The 21,138-nt window shown below is 46.3% G+C and overlaps 9 protein-coding genes across 12 annotated transcripts; 5 read left to right on the plus strand and 4 right to left on the minus strand.

Moving 5' to 3' along the window:
• Positions 1-210: 210 nt before the first annotated feature.
• Positions 211-1,490, plus strand: LOC108034127 (enoyl-CoA delta isomerase 1, mitochondrial). 2 transcript variants are annotated; one of them, XM_017108927.3, is made up of 4 exons: positions 211-299; positions 469-702; positions 760-906; positions 966-1,490. In XM_017108927.3, exons 2-4 carry the CDS (start codon positions 475-477, stop codon positions 1,431-1,433), a joined length of 843 nt encoding a protein of 280 aa, XP_016964416.1. In that variant the 5' UTR covers positions 211-299; positions 469-474; the 3' UTR covers positions 1,434-1,490. The 2 variants fall into 2 exon arrangements, with proteins under 2 accessions (XP_016964416.1, XP_016964408.1); XM_017108919.2 differs by having other exon boundaries at positions 211-295.
• A 243-nt stretch (positions 1,491-1,733) lies between these two features.
• LOC108033739 (enoyl-CoA delta isomerase 1, mitochondrial) lies at positions 1,734-3,118 on the plus strand. 2 transcript variants are annotated; one of them, XM_017108301.2, is made up of 4 exons: positions 1,734-1,843; positions 1,951-2,205; positions 2,269-2,415; positions 2,475-3,118. In XM_017108301.2, the coding sequence occupies exons 2-4, from the start codon at positions 1,978-1,980 to the stop codon at positions 2,940-2,942; spliced, it is 843 nt and encodes a 280-aa protein (XP_016963790.1). In that variant the 5' UTR covers positions 1,734-1,843; positions 1,951-1,977; the 3' UTR covers positions 2,943-3,118. The 2 variants fall into 2 exon arrangements, with proteins under 2 accessions (XP_016963790.1, XP_016963799.1); XM_017108310.2 differs by having other exon boundaries at positions 1,740-1,843; positions 1,965-2,205.
• Positions 3,119-3,215: 97 nt separating this feature from the next.
• On the plus strand, positions 3,216-4,599 carry LOC108035326 (enoyl-CoA delta isomerase 1, mitochondrial). The gene is made up of 3 exons (XM_017110904.3): positions 3,216-3,772; positions 3,852-3,998; positions 4,055-4,599. Exons 1-3 carry the CDS (start codon positions 3,518-3,520, stop codon positions 4,514-4,516), a joined length of 864 nt encoding a protein of 287 aa, XP_016966393.1. The 5' UTR covers positions 3,216-3,517; the 3' UTR covers positions 4,517-4,599.
• Positions 4,564-6,688, minus strand: LOC108035315 (dynein regulatory complex subunit 3). The gene is made up of 6 exons (XM_017110893.3): positions 6,440-6,688; positions 6,103-6,386; positions 5,779-5,957; positions 5,161-5,713; positions 4,769-5,103; positions 4,564-4,707 (listed from the first exon to the last, which is right to left on the minus strand). Exons 1-6 carry the CDS (start codon positions 6,678-6,680, stop codon positions 4,590-4,592), a joined length of 1,710 nt encoding a protein of 569 aa, XP_016966382.1. The 5' UTR covers positions 6,681-6,688; the 3' UTR covers positions 4,564-4,589.
• Positions 6,689-6,940: 252 nt separating this feature from the next.
• On the plus strand, positions 6,941-13,079 carry LOC108033748 (serine/threonine-protein kinase dyf-5). 2 transcript variants are annotated; one of them, XM_050885349.1, is made up of 8 exons: positions 6,941-7,086; positions 9,006-9,206; positions 9,274-9,441; positions 9,554-9,892; positions 9,957-11,002; positions 11,379-11,672; positions 12,393-12,502; positions 12,647-13,079. In XM_050885349.1, exons 2-8 carry the CDS (start codon positions 9,051-9,053, stop codon positions 12,670-12,672), a joined length of 2,139 nt encoding a protein of 712 aa, XP_050741306.1. In that variant the 5' UTR covers positions 6,941-7,086; positions 9,006-9,050; the 3' UTR covers positions 12,673-13,079. The 2 variants fall into 2 exon arrangements, with proteins under 2 accessions (XP_050741306.1, XP_016963813.1); XM_017108324.3 differs by having other exon boundaries at positions 12,393-13,079.
• Positions 13,073-13,607, plus strand: LOC108033863 (larval cuticle protein A2B). The gene is made up of 2 exons (XM_017108506.3): positions 13,073-13,189; positions 13,243-13,607. The coding sequence occupies exons 1-2, from the start codon at positions 13,178-13,180 to the stop codon at positions 13,540-13,542; spliced, it is 312 nt and encodes a 103-aa protein (XP_016963995.1). The 5' UTR covers positions 13,073-13,177; the 3' UTR covers positions 13,543-13,607.
• Positions 13,608-14,131: 524 nt separating this feature from the next.
• LOC108033838 (larval cuticle protein A2B) lies at positions 14,132-14,843 on the minus strand (the record flags this gene model as incomplete). Its single annotated transcript, XM_017108468.3, has 1 exon — positions 14,132-14,843. A coding segment is annotated over one exon (447 nt), but the record flags the coding sequence as incomplete, so codon positions are not given.
• Positions 14,844-16,848: 2,005 nt separating this feature from the next.
• On the minus strand, positions 16,849-20,351 carry LOC108034027 (UPF0430 protein CG31712). Its single transcript, XM_017108771.3, has 4 exons — positions 19,857-20,351; positions 19,285-19,557; positions 17,561-17,644; positions 16,849-17,499 (listed from the first exon to the last, which is right to left on the minus strand). The coding sequence occupies exons 1-4, from the start codon at positions 20,202-20,204 to the stop codon at positions 17,332-17,334; spliced, it is 873 nt and encodes a 290-aa protein (XP_016964260.1). The 5' UTR covers positions 20,205-20,351; the 3' UTR covers positions 16,849-17,331.
• A 34-nt stretch (positions 20,352-20,385) lies between these two features.
• LOC108034044 (bis(5'-nucleosyl)-tetraphosphatase [asymmetrical]) lies at positions 20,386-21,036 on the minus strand. Its single transcript, XM_017108795.2, has 2 exons — positions 20,781-21,036; positions 20,386-20,722 (listed from the first exon to the last, which is right to left on the minus strand). The coding sequence occupies exons 1-2, from the start codon at positions 20,948-20,950 to the stop codon at positions 20,464-20,466; spliced, it is 429 nt and encodes a 142-aa protein (XP_016964284.1). The 5' UTR covers positions 20,951-21,036; the 3' UTR covers positions 20,386-20,463.
• Between the last annotated feature and the right edge of the window lie 102 nt (positions 21,037-21,138).

The raw sequence follows: 21,138 nt of genomic DNA on the forward strand, positions 1-21,138 counted from the left end.
AAAAGGTAAAGTTTTAAGTTTATATAATATTTTCCTTATGTGATCATTATAATCAGAGGTTTTATACAGTTCACTTTTAATCCTTCAAAATTGTTTTTAACATTTAATCTTGTTGATCATTTTTGTATGAAGATGTGCATTGCTCTAATGTTATTTCCCTAAAAGTAGGGTATTTACAGATTTGAGGTAACCGATTGTTATTTAGGCCCCCCTACGCAGAGGTGACTATCGATAGCGCAACAGGTTCTGCGGCAACTGGGTTCATTATTAAAAGTGCTTCGTTTAAATTATATTAGTAGGTGAACATATAAACTTCTTCCTTAGATCCTTAGTTTTATTTTGTTGAATTCAAAATTAATTCGCGCTTAAATCTGACTTGGGGAAATCCTCCCACGCAGCCCATAAATCTAGAAACCGGCATCCGTCCAAAGGTCACTCCCAGTTGTTTACGTCTTCTTGCCATTTCAGATCATTATGCTACGATCCAAAGTCCTTAGTCTGGTGGCCCGTGGAGCCTCCAACCGACTGATGTCGACTGCCACCAAGTTGACCACTGTGGAGGTCAACGACAAGACCGGCATCGCCATCCTCACGATGAACCGGCCGCCCGTAAATGGACTCAACTTGGAACTGCTGCAGGATCTAAAGAGCTCGATTGACGAAATCGAGGACAACAAGAGTCGCGGTCTCATTCTGACTTCGGTAAATACGATCTTAATAGCTGGGAGTTCAGTATATTAACCAGAAGTTACCCCTTAGTCCAGCTCCACAATATTCTCAGCTGGTTTGGATATTCTGGAGATGTACAAGCCGGATAAGGACAGGATTCGCGCCTTCTGGACGCAGCTGCAGGAGACGTGGCTGGCGCTTTATGGCAGCAGTGTGCCCACGGCAGCGGCCATTAATGTGGGTTCCTTGATGACCCCTAGTAATCCTCCTCTAAAAGCCCTTCTCTATATCCTTAGGGACACTCTCCCGCCGGCGGCTGCTTGCTGGCGACTTCTTGCGAATACCGGGTGATGATGCCCAAGTTCACCATTGGTCTGAATGAAACCCAACTGGGCATTGTGGCACCCAAGTGGTTTATGGCCTCCTTTCTGAGCGTCTTGCCACAAAGGGAGGCTGAGCGCGCCCTCAACCAAGGCCGCATGTTCACCACCAAGGAGGCCCTGAAGGTGGGCCTCATCGATGAGACTGCCAACAGCAAGGAGGAGGCCATTGAGAAGTGCACCGCCTTTATTGGCACCTTTGCCAAGGTCAATCCGCTGGCTAGGTCACTGACCAAGCAGCAGTTCCGGTCGGCCGATCTCCAGCAGCTGGAGAACGAGCGGAAGGAGGATCTAGAGAAGTTCCTGTTCTTTGTCAACCAGCCAGCCGTGCAGAAGGGTCTGGGCATTTATCTCGAGGGCCTGAAGAAGAAGGCCAAGAAGTAATAAGGAATTGATTTTATACATTTTTAAATAGTAATAAAGCCTTCATGAAAACCATTACTTATCTTTGCCTTAATTAATTTTATTTTATGAAAAATACATAATTTTTTATGACTGGTATTTATTTATATTTGTATTTTTTATATTTCTAAGTGCTTGATAATGATATACTTGGAATGTGGATTCAAGAGTAATATGATTACAAACAGGCTTTGTGAAGTGTATTAATGATTCACCAATAATAAATCGTTTTTGAAAATGGGTATTTGAATTCGATTATATTCGATTCTTTACTCCCGGTCAGCTCGATAGGTGACAACAATGGGCTGGAAACTTTCCATGGGAGATCAGTACTTCTTGAGCAGCTGAGTAGATAACAATTTTGAAAAACATTTGGTAAAATTATCTTCTAGGTAGGTACACATATGAATGTATATATGAATTGGACACCTTAATAGAAATATTTAAATTTTATAATACTAATAAGAACGTCGGTTTATATATAAACTTCTGAACAAAGGTCATCTTCTATAGATATCAAAGGACGATGCTGCACTCAAATCTCTTAAGGATCGTGGCCCGCGGGGGTCCCAAAAGACTGATGTCCTCGGCCACCAAGTTGACCACAGTGGAGGTCAGCGACAAGACCGGCATCGCCACTCTCACAATGAACCGGCCCCCGGTGAACAGCCAAAACGTCCAATTGTTGGTGGACATCCAGAAGTCCATTGGCGAAATCGAGAGCAACAAAAGTCGGGGCCTTATTTTAACCTCTGTTAGTAAGACCAATTATTTATTGAATTAAGTAATATTTGTATCATATCTTTGCTATTCACAGGCTAGTTCCAATGTGTTTTCAGCTGGTCTGGACATCCTTGAAATGTATAACACGGATAAGGAGCGACTACGTATCATCTGGACTGAACTGCAGAACACGTGGATTGCCCTCTATGGAACCAGTTTGCCCACAGCAGCGGCCATCAATGTGAGTTGGATTCTCGAGACATCAGAAAAGTATAAGTACATAACCCAATAATCTTTTAGGGTCATGCCCCCGCAGGAGGATGCCTCCTGGCCACCGCCTGCGAGTACCGGGTGATGGTGCCCAACTGCAGGATCGGCCTGAACGAAACCCTTCTGGGGATCATAGCCCCCAAGTGGCTGATGTCCGGATTTCTGAACGTACTGCCGCAGAGAGTGGCGGAGCGTGCCCTCACCCAAGGACGCCTGTTTACCACTCAGGAGGCTTTCGATGAGGGCCTGGTGGATGAGATCGCCAACTCCAAGGAAGAGGCCGTAGAGAAATGCGCCGCCTTCATCGGCAGCTTTGCCAAGGTCAATCCTCTGGCCCGTGGACTGACCAAGCTGCAGTTCCGAGCGGATAATATTAAGGAGTTTGAAAAGGTGCGCGAAAAGGATGTGGAGGACTTCATAGCGCTGGCTTCTAGGCCTGAGGTACAGAAGGGTATGGGCATTTACCTCGAAAATCTCAAGAAGAAGGGAAAGAAGTAAAAAAGCTGACCTGATGATCATGATCACTTTTCACCTGACCAGAATCCTGCATTTAAAAACATTACTTGGTAAAATGAAAAACTATTTGTAGCTCTCTCTATTATATCCAATTTTGTCAAACAAAAGTAAAATGTATCTTGATAATTAAAGTTAAATATTTGAACTGTGCACTTGAATTTTTTCTGTGTACAAGATTGCTTACATTTCTTATCACATAGATAATATAATTATTTGAGTGTTAATGATAAAGATAACTCTGGAAGTACAAGCTCTTAAAAAAAGTAAGACTTTTTCATTTTAATGTTCAAAAATTTGTTACATTTTTTTTTATTTAAAAGATAGTTAAAAATGTTATATCTTCCCTTTAAGTACCCCCAATAAACACTTGTTGATCTCGAACTGCCGGCGCCGTAACCTTGCCTGGAAACGCCTCCCAGCTGATCGTTTCGACTTTCGAGTGTTTGTTTTATTTGGTTCGCAACTCGACTTAATATATGATAAACAGGTTAAATTGTTTAAATTCCTGCCTGCCGCTCAGTGCGTGATTGCTGCTCCAAATCCAAAGTCGTCGTAAAATGTTGCGTAATCGGCTGGTAGATGGAGTCAATCGGATAAGGCCCTTCCTCAACGGACGGCCGTTCCTGAGATCCCTCTCAAGTGGGGCTAACTCGAAGCTGACAACTATTGAGGTGGACGATAGGAGTGGAATCGCCACCCTATCGATGAACCTGCCGCCGGTGAACACCTTGACCATGGACCTGATGCACGACCTTATCGACTCCATCAATCAGATAGAGAGCAACAAGAGTCGGGGTCTTATCCTGACATCGGTGGGTTGGGATTCCCCCAAATTATATATTGATCTGTACTTCCCAAAGATATTATGGTATTTGTGTGTTTATTTTCCAGAGCAATGACAAGGTTTTCTCCGCTGGCCTTGATCTCAATGAGCTTTTAAACCCGGAAGTGGAGCGTTTGCGCCTATTTTGGACCCGGTTTCAGGACCTTTGGCTAGCCCTGCATCTTTGTGGCTTGCCCACAGCAGCTGCTATTAATGTAGGTCGAACTTTGGGAATATGTATTATTTATACAAATAATAATCCCCCTTTCAGGGTCATGCTCCTGCCGCCGGCTGCGTCCTGGCCACCGCCTGCGAGTACCGGGTAATGCTCCCCAATCGCTTCATCGGAATCCATGCCACCCGCTTCAGCTTCGTCATCTCCAAGTGGATGATGAACTCGTACCAGAGCGTCCTGCCCCGCAGGATTGTGGAGCGTGCCCTGAACCAAGGTAAGCTCTTTGCCACCCAGGAGGCCCTGGAGGTGGGCCTCGTCGACGAGGTCTCGAGCAGCAAGGAGGAGGCCCTCTCCAAGTGCGCCGCCTTCATAGGCACCTTCGACAAGGCCAATCCCGTGGCCAGGTGTCTCACCAAGCGCATGTGCCGCGAGGCAGATGTGCGGGAGCTGCTCAAGGATCGGGCCGGGGACCTGAAGGAGTGCGTCGACTATGTGACCACTCCACTGTTCCAGGAGGGACTGTGCACCCATCTCGAGGGTCTGAAAAAGAAGAAATAGCGGGCTGCCAAAGCTATTTACGTGATCATGAATTGCATTTATTGTATATGGGTTTTTATGTGTATTAAAATTGTTAATCCGAAGAGGCCTTCTGGTGTAGTTCGCCCGGCAGGCTGTCCAAGGCCTCCGTCATCATTTCCATAAAGGAGTTGATCTCTAGGATCTTGGCACGATGGCGGTCTACTTCTTTGCTGTAAGAAGATACTTAGATATTAAGATATATGTCTCGTGGATCTATACGTAAGAACCTACTGGTTGAGCTTGGTGATCATGTCATCTATGAACTCCCTGCTCCGCTGAGCCATGCGATCCTCGCGCTCATCCACGCGCACGCTGTGGGCTGCCCTCATGCCCTCCACCAGCTGAAGAACTGCCTCGCGATCATCTACACACTTTCGCAGCTCCTCGGGAATGGCATTCAGTTCATGGCGACTGAGCTTGGTGGACAGGAACTGAGTCACAATCTCCGTCATGTTGTCGGCAAAGTGGCTGCAGAGATCCCTTAGCTGCTGGAAGATCACCTGGGCCTGCTCCACAAAGCTGGCCATCAGTTCGGAGATCTTGCGATCGAAGTTTAGGGTAGAGTCCTGAAAATGAAGATGCTTTTATATAGGCAAAGTGAATGGTATTCCATATAAGATCACCTCAACAGCCTCATGCAGATGCAGCTCCTGGGCCATCAGGCTTTGCCACATCTCGTGCAGGGCGTCTTGAAACTGGGCATTGAGATTATCCAACTGGGTTTGCAACTGATCCAGGTCTTCGTCCCTTTGATCCAGTTCCCTCCACTTCAGACGCATCTCGTCGAAAGTCCGCTCCTTGTACTGGAGGAACTCCTCGATCTGTCTTTGCCCCTGGGACTGCAGCTCCTCCTGCCCCTCATGCAGGTTGGCATTGAAATCACGAATCTCCTCGTCGCGCTCACCAAATCGCTCCAGTCCCAGACGATATATCTGCTGGGTGAGATCGTACACATCCTTGGAGTACTCTTCGCAAAGCTCCTGAGCCGGTGGCCCCACCAGCATGAGGATGCGCCCATCCTCATCGTCTCGCCACAGGGAATCGTACAGCTGCTGACCATCCAGGTGCTCCACGAAACTGGAGGCCAGCCGGTCCGCCTCGGCCATCTCACGAGCCTCCGTTTCCAGGCCCTGGATCTCGCGCTCCTGTTTGTCCTCGATTTCGCGCAATTCCCGACTGTGGGTAAGGGTTATATAGTAAGGAGGTTTAAGGAGTAGTCTTATAATGAAGAGATCCCTTACTAGAAACGTTTCTGGGCCTCCTCCTTGGTCTCCGCCTTGATGAAGACGTATTCGTAGTAGTTCAACTGGGGCAGGATGGCTGTTACGTAGAGGGACAAGGGGAAGTCCGGCAGCTTGGCAATGGGATTACCCTCCAGATTGAGGACTTTCAGGGTGCTTACAAAACGTAAGCGTTCTATCTGGAATTTTAATGACAAATACTCAATTTAATAGGTTTCTTACAATTTAGTTCCGAGCAAATAAAGTGTCACTTGTAGGTGTCTACTTAAAAGTTCTTTAAGTAAGATAAATTATGTACAATATCATATCAAGAATAGAACCTACACCTTCCACCGTATCGATGAGATTGTTGCCAATGCTGAGGATAACCAAATTCTCCAAAGTCTGTATGTTCTCTATTTTCCTGATGCGATTGCTAAACAAGGAGAGCTTCTCCAGTTTGACCAGAGTCTCCAGGTTCTCAATCCTGGTAATATAGTTAAAGCTGAGGTTGAGATCTTTGAGGGCAGTTAACATTTCCAGATGCTCGATGACTTCGATCTTGTTGCAGTTCAGGCACAGCTTGGTGAGATTGGGCATCATCCAGAGGTGGTCAATCCTTAGGATGTCTAGGAAAATGATTTATTAAATGATATAGGAGTTATTTTCCTTGATTACTTACTCTTGAATTCCAGTCGCATGGTGGTGATGCGATCATACACCACTGGCTCCAGTTGGTGGAGTCGCCTGGCCTCGCCCTTTTGGCCCTCCTCCAGGTAGGCGGTTTCGATCATGCTGCGATCTATGATGCCCGGTTCCGTGCAGTTGATCTCCTCGAGGAAGCCCATCAGGGGCTCCTCCCCCTCCGCCGCACCCTCCTCTGCAGCATTCTCACCCGGCTGACTGGCGACCGGCTCATCCATTGCGGTTAAATCCCGCAGGATACAAAGGATATCCCCAAACAGCGTGGTCTCCAAAAGGCCTCAAGGTTGCCAGGGGCAACCCGAAAAACATGGCCCTGCCTAGCAACCATGTTCGTGTTCCACCCTCGAAGAGAAGACTTCAGGAACCAGTGGAGCCGGCTGGCGGACCTGCGGCTCTCTAGCTCTTGGACTCTCTCCCGGACTCGAAGGGTGGTCTACTTAGGGCTGCGGTTGCTTGGGTCGTCGCGTTGTTGTGGATATCGCACCCGTCAGTTGTTAGTGCTTGCTTATCAAATAAACTACTGTTCGCACAGGATATCCGCATCGGGAGTAGCCTAAGTCCTGTCAATTTCGGCAACACATCCAAAATCAAGCTATTTCGGATTCAAATGCAATTGCATTTAAGGTATTAGTGATATCAAAGGTTCTATTCCCATATAATCTACTGTGATACTTCAAGGAAAGGAACAGAAGTGTGGGCAACTTTTTGTCAACCCCCAGTTCAATCGATAAAGTGACCCCGAACATTTAGGTTTGTTTATTTGTTTGTACACGGTGCGAAAAGTCGCAAAGTCGCTTATCGGATACAGGAGCGCATATAGGATATAGTAATCGGCTAATCGGGCGTCGGATGTGCGTGCCAAGAGTTTAAGTGAGTCAAATGTGAGTGGTTCAAGGCTGTGGCGCAGGATTCAAGACAAGCCAGGTCGAAACGTGGCCCCCTCCCCCGAAATTGCAAACCAAAACAATACGTCTACATATGTACACCTGGTTGGGACTTAGAAGGTGGGAACGGTTCGTATACTATGAATAAATTATCGCCCAAGGAGCTAAATTCGCCAAGTGACCAAAAAGCAATTACGACACATGACCAGAACCACTTGAGTGGAAAATGAAATTACTAGCTCTTAGGTGTTATTAAAAAACATTTAACAACCTGAACAAAGGCGGATCAACTGAGTACGTGTAGGTTTCACGCATCCAAAAATATGCGTAACCTATTGATTCCTTTTTCTTATAGAAGAAGAGAATCCTTTATATCTTACAATCAGGGTAGTGTAAGAGCCCCTTCTACTTTCTTAGGGGGTTGTAATGGTCATTTGTTGTGAGAGCTAACATTATGTATAAAGAAATCCAAATATAATGAAACCTATAAACTTTGTTTAATAAAATAAGATATTTTTATTACGTTATACTCTTGGTTCTTTAAAAGTATTGATAAATTCTAACCTAAATCAGGACCTAGTTCAAAGGAAAATCTTCCCTTGTGTCCCAAAATATAAGGTAGTACAAACTACCAAAGATCTTCTTTATCTTGGGATTAGCAACACGGATATTTAGAACTTTAAGGCTCCTATTTAAAAATGTGGAATAAGATGAAAACTTTGACGGGATGCTTACAATGGGTACTAGCGTTTATCCTTGGTCTTATCGACGATGAAGGGGGAAAGTGATTCCTTTATATAAAATATCAAGGTTTTTCTCTTCAATTATTCAAGCAAGTACATAAGAAGGCAATGAAAAACAAAACACCAGTTTATAAATATTTTATTAGGGAGCACCGAGTCCAAAGGAGAATCTACTCCCCGTCCAGGTCAAAACCAGAAGTAGTACAACGTTTATAGCCATCTTATTGCGATTGAAAGAATTTTAGCTTCAGCTTGCCTTTACAAATGTAAATAATCTGTATTTAATGCATTAGAAACGGCTTAGGCAAACAAAATGTTATTTGTTTAATTTAATTATTGACGCATTCCATTTGAATTACTAAGGAACTCTTACCAAAGACCCCTGTATATACCTTAAAGATCTTAGAAAAATACGGTTTAAACAAATTTAATAATCTAAAATTCTTAATAAATAAATCATTAAGACTTAGTATACAACATTTTTAAGTCTTTGACTTATATTCTCTATAAATTATACTTATCTTTAACCCATTTGTGGTCAATACAATAGAATTCCCCTCCCTTGTTACCTAAATCGGTTCTAGTTAGCCATCATAAATCATGTTCAGGGGGTTCTGTCCTGTCCTCTTCCTTCATGACTCCTTGTGACCCTGAGGGGGAATTCGTTTTTGGGTTAAATAAATTTGGTCAAGTTCTTAGCCGGCTGCCCGAGATCGATATATTGATTTCAATTAACTGGGCTGGCATCCGAAAATGGAGACACGACATGCCCAAGTCGGATTCGACTCGATTCATTTAATTCAACAGTGATTCCCTTGAAGTCCGCACACGTGGGCGGTGCTCATAAGTTATTGAGGACCCTTAAGTACCCTCCTTGAATAGCGTGCTTCGAGCTTACCTTTGATTTACCGTGCAGTTGCATCCGGAGAATGTGTGAAGAGCTGCCCCCATCCGCCTAAGCATGAATCGCTACATCACGCTGACCCAGTTGGGCGATGGAACCTACGGCACCGTGGTGCTGGGCCAGCGCAAGGACACCGGCGAGAAGGTGGCCATCAAGCGCATGAAGCGCAAGTACTACTCCTGGGAGGAGGCCATGAATCTGCGCGAGGTCAAGGTGGGTTCAGCCTCAGCACCTTGGATTCAGGGTTCCTCTGATACCATTAACTTGTATTCTCTTGTAGTCCCTGAAGAAACTGTCGCATCCGAACATCGTCAAGCTGAAGGAGGTGATTCGGGAGAACGACACCCTGTACTTTGTGTTCGAGTACATGAAGGAGAACCTCTACCAGATGATCAAGGATAGGGACACACACCTACCCGAACCGGAACTGAAGAGTATTCTCTTCCAGGTGAGCTGAATTTATTTTAAGTATATCTGTAGTACTTGAAGATACATATGTATCTCTAAGATATTATCCTATATGAAATTAAATTAAAACTTGTTTACCTACTCTTTCTCAGGTTCTGACTGGCCTGGCCTTCATGCATCGCCACGGCTTTTTCCACCGCGACCTGAAGCCGGAGAACCTGCTCTGCTCCGGGCCGGAGCTCATCAAGATAGCCGACTTTGGGCTGGCCAGGGAGATCCGGTCGCGGCCTCCGTTCACGGACTACGTCTCCACGCGTTGGTACCGGGCGCCTGAGGTGCTCCTGCACTCCACCAACTACGGCAGCACCATCGACCTCTGGGCCATGGGCTGCATCATGGCCGAGCTGTACACCTTTCGTCCCCTCTTCCCGGGCAGCAGCGAGGTGGATCAGCTCTTCAAGATCTGCTCCGTGCTGGGAACGCCAGAGAAGGTGGGAGGAGACATCTCTCCGTTGCCCTACAAGTCCTAAGTTTGTGTTTCCCTCTCCCCCGCAGAGTGACTGGCCGGATGGCTATCGGCTGGCCAGCATGATCCACTTCCGCTACCCGGACTGCATCAAAGTGCCACTGAGCAGCGTCGTCAGCCGCTGCAGCCAAAATGGATTGGATCTGCTGGAGGACATGCTGGCCTACGATCCCGACAAGCGTCCCACGGCCCAGCAGAGTCTCAAGTACCCGTATTTCCATGCCCTCAAGAGGATCTCGCCCACGGCGGCCACCAAGGCGAATGTGCGGCTGAGCTCCAAGTATGCGGCGTCCAATGGACAGAGCGTCTCCAACAACGTGCTTCCGGTGCAGGAGAAGCTGCAGGCGGTGACGGAGCTGCTCCACCAGACCAACCAGAACAACAACAACAATGGCAGCCACTCCAATCTCGGCAAGAACAACAACATGACGAGCACCAAGAATGGATTGGGAATGCCCAGGAAGTACCAGCCCAAGCTTAGCTTCCTGACCAGCAATGAGCTGGTGGGTGCGGGCTCCCAGGCGGATTCCTCTAGCCTGGGTGGAGCCACAGTAGATGGAGTCCAGGTGCCACAGCTCCAGAACGGAGGAGGAGGCGGTGGGGAGTCCATCAACGACATCTACCTGAACCGCAACATCTCGCAGCTCTTCGGATTGCCGGCGGGATCGCAGCTCCACCAGCAGCAGCAGGCACATCATCCCAATGTCTCCTTCAGCTCCACCCTGTCCCGGAATGCAGGAGCCATCTACGTCAATGGGAGCCACCTCAGCTACGACACGGCCAACATGAATGCCAAGAACAATGCCAAGCTCGTGGTGGGCGCCTCCAATGGTGGCTACTATGTGCCGGTGGCCAGGCCATCGCTCCTGGGTCCCGAGGCCAAAGTGTACAACGTTTTCTCCAAGGTCAGTGCCAGCCAGGCTCCGCCCAGCCTCATTGTGCGACAGCCGCAGGTGCAAATGCAGCCGGAGGCAGTGCATCCCATGCCCATGCGACTCTCGGGAAGATCGCGGGCTGCGGCGCAGGACTCCAAGATGGGTGCTCTGAAATCTGACGATCTGGATTTGATACTCGGGTGAGTTGGGAGGAGGATAAATATCATATTCGCACATTAAACATCGCCTTGGTTTTCCATCCATGTCTAATTGCAAAGTACACTTATAAAAAAAAGAATCTTTCACTAACTTTTTAAAACCATATTCCTTAAAAGTTAACAAAAAAATGTATCCTAAAATCAAAAAAATCAATTTTTGGTCTGGATTTCTAACGTTTCTAAAGTTTTGAAATAATTTTGAATGAAAGTAGGTTTATGTTTGGATCACCCAATTTTTTATGAGTATTTCGCACTCCTGGCACCTCGCTTTGTTTCGTTGCTGCACTGCACCCAAACGATCCTGTGCCTGTGCCACCTCACCTCACCGTGTGTCTCTCTCCATCTCTCCCCCACGCAGTTCCAAGCTGAAAACGTCCGCCAAGCGTCAGCGCAATGCCAAGGCCAACATCCTGCTGGAGGACCTCTTCGGCCAGCTGTCCATGGACTCCGACAGCGACGGGAAGTATCCGCACACGGTGCCGCCCACGCAGCAGGCGAAGAGCGGGAAGACGTCGACCGGCGGCCACCGGGAGCGTGAGCGGGAGCGGGAAAGGGATCTCTTCGGGGAGAGCTTCCTGCCCAGGCCGGGACTGCGGAAGAAGGCCACCCAGAGCAGTCTGGAGGTGAACAACGGCAGCCACGCGGACTCGCTGTAAGTGGGTGGGGAGTCCTCGAAGCGGAGGACATCCCCGTTGGCCTGCATGCCCTGTACATACATACATGTGACCTTGACCGCGCTTCCCTGCATCCTCATGATCATGATCCCTGCATCCTGTCTCTCTCTACATTGTACTCTGTCTCTCTCCTCTCTCCCCTCTCTCTCTTTCTGTTTCTCATGCTGTCTCTGTCCTGTCATCGTTTTGTGTGTTTTCGTTTGCTTCTCATTGATCTTGAACATTGAACACATTGTGTGGGTGCCCCAAGTGATAACTCCTCCTCGTCCTCCCCCTCAATTGATGAAGAATGTCGCTTTTGGCCCATAAGGTAAAAACCAACATTCGCCATTGAGCTGTGAATATGTTTCAGTAGAAGTAGAGACTCTTAGAACACCATATCATATCATATCATACCATTGTATATACAAACATATGTGGGGGAAGAACTTCCTGATCAAGGAATTCCCCTTCTGTAGTACAGCACTTTTAATTTGCCTGTCTCTCGTAGAGAATTTTTTAGCAGAATATACAGCTATAAGATTAGTTCTTAATTTTAAAAAGATATTTACTTTTCTATACTTAACACATTTCTTATAGCAAAGACACCAATTAGATAATTTTTACGAGATATATGTTGTTCAGACTTTTAGAGAACAATGTACGTCTCGTACTAAGATTTCTCTCTTTAATCCCTAATAACTCCCACATTATTTCAGAGCTCCAAACACTCAGAAGGAGAAGCCCGCCGTGGCAGCCAGTTTCCCCTGGGATGAGTCCAACAAGACGGAGGACGAGAAGCTGACGGCCTGGATGGTGGCCGAGAACGGTAACTTGGTTTTGGGTAGTCATCATCAAGCGTAGAAGTCGAGAGCACTCCACTCCCTGTCCGAACCACAAAAAATAGTTGCCTAGATATCACCTCTATGAAGTTCTTGACCTGGAGCACCACTTTTCCCCATTGTATTCCCAGGATCCTTGCTGGAGAACAAGTTCTGAGAAGATCGACCTGCGGATTGCCGTTGTACCTGAAACAGAATGGAGTTATCAAAGTGCCTGCGTTGAACTGAATCCAAGTTTAAATCACCCAGACGCGGAGCCAGGAACCGGCGGGTAGAGCTAGTCTAGTCTCGATATAATGTTATTGCTGTGATACCACTAAGCTAACCTATTGTGTAAAGTAGCCCTACGAACTTGAGTCTCGAGTGTGTAAGTTGTACCTTAAGCTACCATACGATAATATAACCCGAGTGAGTTTTGAATCGATTGCAACAGTTGGCGGCAAGTGCAGGGATTGGGTTTCATTTCCCCCATGGGCTAGGTGCTTGCAAGTGGGTTGCATAAGGTTCGGGTGCTGTGCGTGATATATTAGGTTTCAGCCCTGCGTAAGTTGGGCACTGCGACAATGGGCCAAGCGGCGGCCTATAAAAGAGGTCTGAGTCCCTCTCCTAGTCACCAGTCGAGTGCTCTCCATAGCTCCATCTGCATCTTCTAGTTTTTCACAATGAATGTCCTGGTGAGTAAGGACCTTATATAGTATATCCCTTTGTATCTCAAACTCTGTTGTAGCATTCCAGCATTGCCTTCTGCCTGATCCTGAGCGCTCTCGTCGCTGTTCAGGCCGGGATTATTGCTAGCCATCCCGATGAACTGATTGCCAGTCCTGCCCAGTACGAGTTCCACTACTCGGTCCACGACAGCCACACGGGCGACGTAAAGGATCAGTTCGAGCACCGCCGTGGGGAGTACGTCACGGGGCGCTACTCCCTCATAGAACCCGATGGCCACCGTCGCATTGTGGACTACACCGCCGATCCGCTGCTGGGTTTCAATGCCCAAGTTCGTCGGGAACCCCTTTCTCGCTATTGAGCTCGGTTCTCAGTAGAATCAAGGATCTAACCTGCTGACCGGATACGATATAACTGACCTAATTATAAGAAACCGTGATGGGAAAGGGAAAGACGTGTATTCTTAGAATAAATCTAAAGGCTGTTCATCTTATATTCACTTCTTTACCATATAACAAAAAGGGGATACCTATTTGCTAACCCACTGATCTGTTATTGAGATCCTATAAGCCTCGGAAGATATTATGCTTAAACTAATTTTATTAACAATGTTTTTTATGAGATATTTGTGATTTAGATCAAAAATACCTATATGTTTTGTCAAAAATATGTAATTCCCATTACTTATGAGTCTGAAGGTTTTTACCTTATAACAAAAAGAGGGTACCCATTTCCTAATCCACTGATATGTTATTAAGATCCTATAAACCTTAGAAGATATTTTATTTAAACTAATTTTATTAACAACATTTTTTATGAGATTTTTATGATTTAGATCAAAATGATCTATATGTTTTGGAAAAATACGTACTTCCCAATATTTCTGATCCCAAGTTCCAGGTTTTAAAATGCCAATTTATGTTTTCTAAAAATGCATTTATTGCCTTCTATTTACACATAGTATTACATAGATGAGATAGGGGCTCTCCAGTCATCGAGTTATGGCGCTTTGAATGACTGAGAGCCGAAAAGTCTTAGTAAAGATATCAGAGAAGAGGAGAAAAGGAAAGGAACAGAGGAAGTATGATATGATACGAGGTTTCTGGGTAGTTGAGCAATAGTTCAGATACAGATACAGATGCGGATGCGGATGGGTCGTCGTCGATGCGATGAAGTCAGTGTTTGCTATCTCTCTCGATCAATCCTGGCCAGAGCCTAGTGGTAGAGGCCGAGGGGCAGTTTGGCGGGGGCCAGGAGCTTGGGGGCCGCGTAGGCCAGGGGCAGAGGAGCGGGGGCCAAGAGCTTGGCAACGGGCGCGGCCTTGATCACCTTCTGGCCCAGGGGATCGCGACGCACCACCGCGTTGAAGCCGTTGTGGGCATCCGAGGTGTAGTCCACGGTGCGCAGATAGCCATCGGCGTCGATCAGCGTGTACTGACCCTGGACCTGGTCGCCCTTCCGGGACTCCGTCTGGCTCTTGATGTCGCCGGTGTGCTCGTCGTGCACCGAGTAGGCGAAGTCGTAGTGGGCAGGAGCCTCCACCTCGATGGTCTTCAGCAGGGGCTTCACCAGGGCCGCGGGTGAGTGGTAAACGGGGCTGATGGGCAGCTCGATGGCGGCGGCGGCTCCAACGCCCAGGATGAAGAGTGAAACGAGCTGGAAAATGTATCATAAATTATAATTAATATTATATAGAAATTGAAAAATATTAAGTTAAAGAGGGTATATTTTGGAAAACCGGACTATTTAATTTTTATGTTTATTGGCTTTAAAAATAATCAGTTAAATAAGTTTTTGTCCACTTTGCTTAATTTTCTTTCACAATTCTTGGATTACTTTTCTTTAAATTCATTTTGATTATTTTTTAAAATATTTGATTTTGTATCCACTTTCAGGAATAGCTTCTTATATCCTTTTGCACTTACAGCGAACATTTTGGCTTGACTTGGCTTGGGATTTGGTGGATTTGCTGACTTGGTGGCTGCTGCGGCTCCTGCACTGAACTATGTCTCCAAGTGTCGCGATCGCAACTTTTATAGTCAAAACAGTACCCCTGGCCCGGCCCCACCACCCAGATCTCTTGATGGGTGCCACGCTCCAAGCGCACGCACCACACACTCCACATTACCCACACCAAAACCGAGCACTACACTCCCAAAAACCGATCCACGATCACCCGGCGAACCGGAATCCAGCTAATGCAAAATGCTTATAATACTTTTATTTCATTTTTGGGCAAATCTTGAGCTCTGGCAATAAGACATTTACACTGCTCCAATTTCTGCAACATGTAGACACGGATTATCAATGGGTTCCTATGGATCTATTACCACACAAACCTTGATAGTGTGCCGAAAACAAGTGAAAGTCAGGGGGCTTTTTTAATTGGGAAAAATTAATTATTATTGACAGGTGGCCATAGGAAATAAAAAGATGCAATAATTATTATAAAATGATAAGTTTATTAAATGTGCAGTACTTAATAATAATTAAGAAACAATGCAAAGAATCGGATTAATGTTGGACCCCGAGAAGTTCTTAAAGCAAACACCTCCCTTAATATTGTTCTTGCTAGACAATATTAAACTCAAGATTGATAATCCTGATATGTAAAATCGCATTTATTGTAAAAATCCATCATCTTCTATTTTAAAAAGGATCTGTAGATATTAGCCGCCAAGAACTCATGAAAAATATCATCTTATATATTAAGATCCATATTTTAGATTTCATGTTGAACAAGGTATTTAACTCTAAATTTTTTTAAGTTTTCTTGGCTTAGGGTAAATCCTTTAATCCTTATATTACTTATTCCCAAGCATTTCCATCAATGCTACCTAAAATTAACCACCAGACAAGTTGCCTGACGTATTGAATGGCCAGGAGCCGGGCAATCGGTTTACCGCCATCACATCAAACAAATTGCACGTTGACATTCGCAGATCTGGTGATCGGCAAAGAGCGAGAAATGTTAAGAGCTTTGCCAATTTTCCACTTAATTAATTAATCAAATTGCAACATCCGCCCGTGTGCCGCCCAAGAGCGCAGCTATGGATCTGGATCTCGATCTGGATCTGGGTCTGGGCTGGTCAGGTGCCGCCGCCGTCGCCTTCGCCTTTCACGCATGTGCCTCGCACACAAATCAGTGTGACAAAGGCTCCAAACTCGTTGCCAAACTCAAAGTGAAGTAATAAGCTGGTCAAGTGGGGTGGGGGTCAGGTGGATTGGAGTGCCACGGTGCGTATGCGTACTCGTACCCGTATCTTGCGCCACACTCATTTAGAACCACATTACGATATGCAAGAGTGGTTTGACTCTGACTCTGAGTGGTCGCCTGCTCACGCACTTGGACAGATCGGTGTGGTTCCTCCGGCTGCGGCCCTCCTCCCGATGCCAGGCTCCAGTTGCAAGCTCCGCGCGGGCGTGCCGGCTGTCGTTCGCTGTCCCGCGTCGCCCAGCCCAATCAGCAACAAGACATATAAATTAAAGTAGTCTCTATAAATAATAAGTTGTGTCTACTTAGCGACATGTACACCGGCGTAGATCGTGTCCGATACGAGGGAGCAGAGCTAAAAGTGCACGTATGTTTTGGCAATTCTGTCAAATGTGTTAAGCGAATGGTGCTGTGTGTTTCTTAAGTAACTGACAAATTATCAACTTCACTCGCTGGCATTTCTAAGGTTTTTATTATTGATTTCAGTTGCTTTATATGTTCTCTTGAAATATCAAAAAATTGCAAATAGATTACATATGTATTTCACTGACATCATCTCTTTTTGGTTTTTGTTAATTGTTCAGCTGTGACTGTGACAACAATACGACGCACTACACATAATCATTTGTCTCACATATGAATTCTTGATGTAGAAAAGGTTAAGTAAATCGCTAGCGTATTGTACTATAAGAGCCATAATATGTTCAGTAATTGGCAATTTTGAAAAAACTTTGAATCTATAGGCTTCGCCTTGCCTGCCCCTAACACCTCCGCTCGTCCTTAAACTAATAAAATAATATATAGAACACAATGACAACAATGAAAACGAGTGGATGATCTTGGGCGCAGGCAGCAAATGCAAGCCGCTGAGGTAAAAAAAAAGCAAAAGCTGTTAACAAGAAAAGGTGCGACGGGCACCGGACTAATGCCTACGCCTCATAATGCCCCCGGTTTCAGGGAGAACGACAGCTTGGGCCTGGAATTGTTTTTGCCTAAAATGACCTTCTGCTCCTCCTTGACGCGCTTCTCCTGCTCCTTGCGCATGCGTTGCCGCTCCTCGTCCATGAGGCGCTGCTCCTCAATTATTGCTAACCGTTCTTCGGCCTAGAAAAGATACAAAACCATTAGGATAACCATCTAAGATATTTTTTTTTGATATACTTACCAGTTTTCTTTGCGCCTCTTCGATTTTGCGATTGTTTTCGGCCAAAATTTCTTCGAGCTCTTCGCGTTTCTGTTTTTCATCCTCCTATAAAACCCAAACAGAAGGACGATTAATCATATAAGTCGACTTTTCAGTCGGAAGCTTAGAGCTAAGATATAAATAAACAGTCTCTTGACATCAGCGATGCAAACTGTGCGACGCATTCGACGCACGTTTGTGGTTGCAGTTTTTTGCTTGATGAGCTGCAAAGGCAGTTAGAATCTAGTTTTTTGTTTAACAATAAGTTACAAAGAATACTTCGGTAGAAAGTAAAACATTTAGTAGTGTCTAATAAGAATGTTTAAAGTAGGTTGTTCTTTTAGTTTATTACAATAAAGGAGCACACAACATAAACAAATGTACTAGTATTTGCTAAATGGTTGGTCTTCATTTGATTTGGTTTTTTTTTTTATTTTTTTTATTGTTGCTACTTACTATTTAAATAGGTCATTATTCCAGTACAAAGGCTAAATTTGTGTTAATTTATAGGTTTTTTTGCAGATTTTCGATTTGGGTTTATGTTTTGTGGAGGTTTTTTTTTATCGCTATTCCAGACGTACGTAATTTGCTCGCAAAAACAAAAAGCTCAAACACAAATGACGGGCAATCGGTACGGTCAAGAATCCAAATGCGAATCCGGCTCTAAAAATCTTACAGACAGAGTTCTATCGAGCTAAACACTTGGGGGTGAGTCTTTGGGTCTCTGTGGCGTCCTTTCGCCGGTCACAAGACATCCTTGCGGCTGCTGGCTTATCACATCGCTGGCGTAGGAAACTCACCCGTCATTCAATGGCATTGATTTGGTTTGCATGCAGCTTACTGTTGGGACTAGACTCAGTCGGCCCGCCCCACAACTAGAGAGAGCCTAACTACCCGGACTAACTGAGGGACACCACTTCGGTTTGATTTCTTTTTGATTATGGGTGTTATGGTTGTGGAGGAAGTGCGTCCATGGACCAAACCCTGGGCAGAGCGGGTTCGGGCTCAACTTCCGGCACGGCGGCTCAACGAGTGGTGCACACGCGAGTGTTTTGCGGGTTGGGGGTCACAAAACACCCACTGGCTGACGCAACACGAGCAGCACACGTTTGTTGCACGGGCCTACTGAAGCGGAGTTTGCGCGCAATAACAACAACAACGAGTTACAAGAACCAATACCAAAAATAAAAAAGATACAGTATGTGGGTAGGTACGAACAAAAGATGAAGCTAAGAGTATGCAAGAGAGGTCTGCAATATAGTGGGCATCAAAACTGTGACACATGCGACACTTGGCAATGTCGTCATTTTGGCTTTTTTGGTAGGAAAAATAAAAATTACAAAATTATTGGCAAGAAGAAAGGGGCGAAATCTGCCGTGGCGTTCTCATCCCGGCTCAGTGGGCGGCTGGATGCCATGTGCTGGGGGCTCTGAAAAGGCGTGTGTGGTTAGTGGGCGCCCTTGGCCAGGGGGTTATGCAAGCATTCTAGTACGGGAATGCCGATGGGACATGGGTTGATGATGCTGGAGCGCCCAGTGAGCCGTGGCTGAGAGCGCCGCCGGATCGATTTCGCGTGACGTGGTGGAGACGACTGTTTGAACTGCTGTTTTGGGTTTTATCGAGTGTACGGTAGATGTGGCATTGTGTACGTTTTTCTGACAGTGATAGCAGCAGTCGTCCAGCGGAATCTGAATACGAGCACCTACCTCGCGCCGGCGTTCTTCTTCGCGTATCTGCTCGCGCCGCCGCTCCAGCTCCAGCATCATTTCGCGCTCCATCTCGGCCTTGGCGGTCTCAACGCGCCGATTGACCTCCTGCTCGATCTCGTCGCGCCGCTTCTCCAGCTCCTCCTCGACGCGCTTCTTCACCAGCATCTCGATGCGCTTGGCGGCCTCCTCCTCGATGGTCTTCTGTTCGACCTCCTTGGCACGCCGCTGCCGCTCCATCTCGGCCAGGCGTTCGACCTGCAGTAGGTTTTGCTGTAAGAAATAGCTACATTTTATTTCTTTTCTCTTACAATGTTAGACCAAGAGCTCTGCATAATGTGATTTATAATTCATCTCATAAATACAATTTTGGCGCGAATTCTACAGGAATTCGATAAAACATTTTAGGGCGTGAAATGGTTTTTCCTGCCCCTAAGATTTATTCGAGTTATAGAAATTTGCAATGGATCACCATGGTTTTGACTTATGAAGCTAATGGATACATTAGTTAACCCAGTTATTGACTTTTATATGCAGGGCTTAGGATGGTCCACGATGGTCCATCTATTTACCTCATCCAGCTTCTTGAAGCGGCTGCGTTTCTGTTTGCTGCGCTGCGACTCCTGCTCGGAGTACTGGCTGTCGCTGCTCGACGAGGAGGAGCGCTTCCGGGACTTGAGGATCGTGGGCGAGTGGCGGTAGTCGCGCTCCGTGTGCCGGTCGCTGCGGTGTCTGTCCCTCTCGCGATCCCTGTCCCGCTCACGGTGGCGCCCATGGTTGTTCACCTCCGAGGATTTGTCTCTATCCGTCCGGGTGCTGGGCCTCTCGTGGTCGTGGTGGGACTTACTGCGTTTTTTGTGCTTGCTCTTGTGGTGGCGTCGCTTGCCCGACGGACTGGGAGTGCGTGAACGGGAGCCCATGGCGCTGGGATGTGTGGTGGTTGGTTCAGACTTGGGCTAGGCGGAGTGCTCTAAATCGGCTGCCACAACAAAATCAATGGGATGCGATTACAAATTTCGATTCGAGCAGTTTTCACAGATGCCTGGAAAACAGTGTGCGCAACGCTCGCAGGCTGACATAATTTTGGTATTTTCGCAAACGTTTGCTGTGGTATTTTCCCTGGTATTTATTTACATTCAGTGTTGCGCAACTTTGCAACGCCTCATATTTGTTTACAATCTATTCCGGTTTGTTTTGATCTAAAATCATTTGGTGGAAGCGGTCTATCATGTCCTGGTTGTCCTTGAAGCCCACACACTCCTTGGCCGCATCCCTGGGCAGCCACTTCAGGTCGGTGTGCTCCTCGGAGAGAATGGGTTCCTGGCAGGGATTGCGCAGCTCCGCCAGCCAGTAGATCACAATCTTGGGCTTCCCTTGCACCTGGTAGTTCAGAGTCAGCGGCGTGTCCTTGTATATGATCAGATCCTTCTCGTCGTAGCTGTGGGTGTATAAGAAGAAATTAAGGATGTCATGGAAGGAATACGGTGAGCACTTGCCCGGCTTCCTCTTTGGTTTCCCGCAGAGCGGTGGTGTAGTCGTCCTCGCCGGGATCCACGTGGCCCTTGGGCGAACTCCAGTGGAAGGAGCCGTAGGAGGCCTTCAGCAAAAGGTATTGTATTTCCCCGCAAAGCCGGCGAAAAATAACAAATCCAGCCGCTTTCTTCATTTTATTTCTGCTAATTTACTAAAACAGGTGTTCAGCCAGTGCTGAAAAATACCTTATAGCAGCGATGATGGTCTAGCCTTTTCTCATCATTTATAAATTAATAAAATACACTTTACAATAAAGAAACTACTTGTAGGTAAAATTATAAATAGAATCGAAAAAGTTATTTAATAAAAACCTTAAAGCAC

Source organism: Drosophila biarmipes, chromosome 2L (genome assembly GCF_025231255.1).
Source record: "Drosophila biarmipes strain raj3 chromosome 2L, RU_DBia_V1.1, whole genome shotgun sequence".
Classification (NCBI taxonomy): Eukaryota; Metazoa; Arthropoda; class Insecta; order Diptera; family Drosophilidae; genus Drosophila; species Drosophila biarmipes.